Source organism: Citrus clementina, unplaced genomic scaffold (assembly GCF_000493195.1).
Source record: "Citrus clementina cultivar Clemenules unplaced genomic scaffold, Citrus_clementina_v1.0 scaffold_1, whole genome shotgun sequence".
In the NCBI taxonomy this organism is placed as follows: domain Eukaryota; kingdom Viridiplantae; phylum Streptophyta; class Magnoliopsida; order Sapindales; family Rutaceae; genus Citrus; species Citrus x clementina.
In genome coordinates this window covers 22352933-22357855 of record NW_006263303.1, presented here as the reverse complement: position 1 = coordinate 22357855, position 4923 = coordinate 22352933, and the positions used below count along the sequence as shown (strand labels likewise).

Below are 4923 nucleotides of genomic sequence, written 5' to 3'. Positions count from 1 at the left end.
AACATCATTATTATAAAGTCAACAAAAAGTAAGGATATAAGTACAACATATTTAATATCAGATTATCTGAAGATTTTTTTTAAAATTTAAAAATTAAATTAATACTTAAACTAAAATATAAGAATTAAATTATCATTTACTAAAAAAAAATTAAATATTTTATAGAATAAAACTCACTTATAAGATTTTTTATTTCAAAAAATTCACGTAACTTTCAATATTTACTCAGCGGGAAATTTTTGGCCCTTTCCCTTCAACATATAACTCAGATTTCCGAGAGTAGGTGCTCGCAGTTGGCTTCCGCCTTTCACGAAGGCACAAAATTGATCAAAGCTGATCCTTCCGTCCTTAAAACAAAAATTAAAGATGTGAGAATCGCGATCAAAACAATAATGCAGACAAATGAAATGCTATCCTTAATTAGTCTGTAACTGAATTTATGCAGCATCTTATGTGTCATTCATTGTTTGAGTTTATACAAATAAAATCAATTACTGACATACTGACATGCACATGCAAATAAATGATTGAGAATACATCGGTTATCATACAAATTGAGTATATCAACTGAGTAAACATAATATTATTGTCAAACATGTTGTCAAAAAATTAAAAATCAACTTACTTTATGATCTCTACCAACTTCAGAGATTATCTCCTTAATTGTAGCATCATCACCCATATTATTTTCTTTAAAAGCTGTTTCCAGTTCATTCACAGTGATAAATCTACACATCCCAAAAAGAACTTCAGTGTCCTTTCCATAATAATAATAATAATCATAACAACAATAAAAATGAAATAGAAAAAACTTCATTTGTTAAAAAGCGATTGTTATTATGGGAAAAAAAACACCGAAGGTATGAAATAATAAATAAATAAATTGATAGTATATAGTAAATATAACTTTTAAATAATAATTTTAATAAAAATAATAAAGATATTATAGATTTTTCATCATGCAAGTGTGCGATTAAATCAACTTAACTTTCAAAACCCAAATAATTTCTTTTAGCCCTCTATCTTCTTAGGATTCAAACTCTGTAACCAACCAACTATAACTGCTTAAAAACCACTCGACAAACGATTGGAGGCGGCCATATATGGATTTTAAAAGTCCAAAGAATGATGCAGTAATTTATTGGAACAAGAAACTTACTGATCACTATTCTTATCAAGATATTGAAAGGCTTTCTCAAGAAGTTCAGGAGTTTCTAGCTTGTATATATCCGTCATGAGATTTACAAATTCAATGAAATCAATATTCCCATTTCCATCTATATCACCCTGGAGAAATGCAGTGCCAACAGTATATATCAGCCGAGTATATATAATATCCGAATAGACAGACACTAAAATAAATTCAGAGTTCATGAATTCCTTACAGCTTCCATATATTGGTTGACTTCAGATTCTTCAAGCGCTGATCCGAGTTTAGCTAATCCTGCCTTCAACTCACTGAGAGTAAGGGTGCCACTGTTGTCAGTGTCCATCTCTCTAAATTTTTCCATTAGCTTTTGCTTTTCTTCTGTTGGAAGATTTTCCACAATGACCTGAAAATCCACTCAGCTTTATCAGTAGAGGAAGCACAATTAAACGCATAAATTTATTGGCTTGCACATATATAGCTTACAGAATATAATAACAAGTACTTTGCAACAAAAACATTGTTGGTGAGGAAGTGCAGATGCAGAAATTCAATCAAGCATTTAACTAACGATTGTCACTGTTGTATCCAATTCTCATACTTGAGTCCTAATCTGAGCTAGCTCCTAAATGGGAAGAATCTTTTTAATTACATGCGTATGTATATAATTATTAGTTAGCTAGGTGTGGTCAATGTCATCTTTTTTTTTATCAATTGAATTTTGATCCGGTGTACGTGATATCGCGTGTGACAAACTATCATTAAAAGTTTTGTGGTTTGCATGTGCGGCATTGCTGAAGTTATTTTCTGAATGTGCTGAAGTTATAATTAATTACCTGTAGAACGAGTTTCTTTAGCATGTTCATTGCTCTAAATTGCTTGGTATTCCTGAAAAAAATTAACAGCGGTGTCAATTAGCTAGCTTTGTCTGCACAAATTGAACATATATATATATATATATATATACACACACACACACACGCTGCTGCTACTACTACTACTGGTACCATCATAATTTGGACTAAATAAATTTTAGCTCATAATCAAAACAACATAGATGAGAAAAACTAATAACTATAGGAACCAGTCTTTGTGTTTTCTTACGAGAAATTGAGCTGAAGTAAATAATGTGCTTTTGTATAGCTGATATTTCTTCAAGACTATAAGAAAAATTATATATGCAGTATGTACATATTATTTTATAAAGTCAGAAAAGTATTTACCCTAATCCAAATTTTTTGGCCTTGTCAGTGTAAATGTGCGACACATTTCTTATAGTTTGGGGGCTTTCCACCATTGCACGAAATTCATCGTAGCTGATCATACCATCCTTAAAACACAAATTGAAGACGTGACCCGTGAGAGCTTCCACATATTAATATATAATTCAGAGAAATTAATACTGTAGTCTGAAAATCAAAATTAAAATCAACTTACTTTATTACTATCAATGTCAGACAACAATTCCTTAATTTTAGCATCATCGCCCATGTTATTTTCTTTAAAAGCTGTAACCAGTTCATCTAATGTGATATATCTGCACATTCAGAAAATAACTTCAGCATCCTTTTCCAATAATAATTAAAAGAAAAGCATAACAATATCTGGTCTTTCTGAGGCTATAGATATTAAAATTGCCAAATGGTCATCATTTTTTTTTTTAAATTTTTTGACATTAATTTAATTTAGAGTCAGAAACTTACCCACTATTATCCTTATCAAAATATTGAAAGGCTTTGCTAAGATACTCAGATCTTTCTAGCTTTTGCCTTTGAATCGTAGCAGCTGTAAACTCAGTGTAGTCAATAGCCCCATTTCCATCCATATCAGCCTGCAAAAAAGTGTATATATATATATATATATATATATGGCAAACAATATCACTTGAGTGTAATGATGCCAATTGATAGACGGTATATAGAATAAACTCAAGAGTTGATGAATTCTTTACAGCTTCCATTAGCTGCTTGACATCAAATTCTGTAAGCATCGATCCAACTTTAGTTAATCCTGCCCTCAGTTCATCGTAACTAAGAGTGCCATTTTTGTCAGTGTCCATCTCTATGAACTTTTCCTTTAGCGCTTGTGTTTCTTCGCCAGGAAGATATTCCACAATGACCTAATAAAGAACCACTCAGTTCATCAGAAGGGATGCACAATCAAATTTACAATTAATTCATTGGACCTGCACATATAGTTTATGAGATACTATGATCAAAACTCAAGAATAAATTAATCATTGTTGATATCAATAACAAATAATAGATTTTCATACGTGAGTTCGAATCCGGTACTAATATGGGCTTACCTAAATTTTGAGGAGCTATATATATTGTTAGTTAGACTAATTAAATTAGATTACCTTTACTGTGAGTTTCTTTAGTTTGCTCATTCGCCTAAACTGCTTCATCCTTAAAATAACAGAAGTGTCGTCTGATGCTTCTCCACCTTCTATAAGCCAAGGATGCTCTGCATATCATGCATTTAATTCTCAGTGGTATCGATAATATTGGTGTGATTAATTGGACCCAGTAAATTTTGAACTTATATACAGACTATAAAACTAAACAGATAACAAGCCTCAGGATTCTCTGGTGCTGTCCACCTAGAATTTGAGCAGCAGTAATCCGCCTTTTTGGATCCTTTGTCAGCATCCTGCGTACCAAGCCCTTGGCAGTGCTGGAAATACTTGGCCATGGATCAGTTTCAAAGTCAATTTCTCCTTGCAATATAGCGTCGTAAGTGCCCTTCTTCGTTTCTGCAGGGTACATATATACATCATCGCAAATACTGAGTGACTATATTTACACTTGCTGTACTTAGTTATTTAAGGTAATGGAAATAAAAATGTACAGGGTACGGTTGTTGAAGTGAAAAGAGATCATGCATGTAGCTAGGCTGCAAATCAAACGAATATTTTCACCTGCCCAAAATGGAGGTACACCAGATAGTAAAATATACAGGATAACGCCTGCGCTCCAAATGTCTATCTCCTTCCCGTATCTGCGCCGTAATACCTCAGGAGCAATATAAAAAACGCTCCCTACAATATCTCTATATAACTTTCCTGGAAGTGTACCATTAGATCATCAGTCAAGAATTAAAATTAATGTTATATCTTAGATAAGATCAGAATTTATCTATATAATTTAGTTTGATGCGAGGTAATACAATTCACTGCCAGCCCGAGACACTGCGGATGTAGCTTAGGATCTAGAATGGGTTGGCAATTAAGTTGATTAATTTGAAAACTTTTTCTTTTGATTTATTTATTTATAAATTGACAAGAATAATAACACTGCTTTTATGTCTGCTTTTTTTGGTGATTGATTTGGCTTATGGTTAAGGGTGGTGGAAATTGTTGGGTCAATTGTCGTAAGAAATTTTGTAATATCAACTTTAGATGCACTCATGGTTCCAGCCATAAGTTCCACCACCCTTTTCTATTTTAATATAATTTTCCTTGCTTCGTCAAGGCTTTTCACAAAATAAAATGATTTGATATTTAATCCATCTTAAAAAATAAAATGTATCTTAAGATTACGGTGTTAGTTGATTTTATTTTTTTATTATTAATATGATAATATTGCGTCAGATTTCATATTAATAAAACGATTTCTTTTTTTTAAAAAACAAATATTCTCACCATCTAAGCTTAACTCTTGAAAACAGTTAAAAAAAGGGGTTCAGGAAAGGAAACGATCAATTTGCATATTAGAAAAAATTGTAGCTAATTAATTAATCAAGGACGAGAAATTACCCTCTTCAAAGAGGTG

General features: G+C 31.9%; 2 protein-coding genes across 3 annotated transcripts in view; both read right to left on the bottom strand.

The window, feature by feature from the left end:
- LOC18055410 (protein ACCELERATED CELL DEATH 6) overlaps positions 1–4923 on the bottom strand; it is a 41550-nt gene that overhangs the window by 7156 nt on the left and 29471 nt on the right. The window lies entirely within an intron of this gene.
- Positions 1246–4923, bottom strand: part of LOC18055409 (calcium-dependent protein kinase 33) — a 39743-nt gene continuing 36065 nt past the window's right edge. The window contains exons 2-10 of the mRNA XM_024192394.1: positions 4071–4214; positions 3753–3905; positions 3510–3616; positions 3099–3266; positions 2851–2978; positions 2585–2684; positions 2371–2477; positions 1984–2035; positions 1246–1553 (exon numbers count right to left, since the gene is read on the bottom strand). Coding sequence (XP_024048162.1) covers positions 1371–1553; positions 1984–2035; positions 2371–2477; positions 2585–2684; positions 2851–2978; positions 3099–3266; positions 3510–3616; positions 3753–3905; positions 4071–4214 — 1142 coding nt within the window. The 3' untranslated portion in view covers positions 1246–1370. The remainder of the gene's footprint in view (positions 1554–1983; positions 2036–2370; positions 2478–2584; positions 2685–2850; positions 2979–3098; positions 3267–3509; positions 3617–3752; positions 3906–4070; positions 4215–4923) is intronic.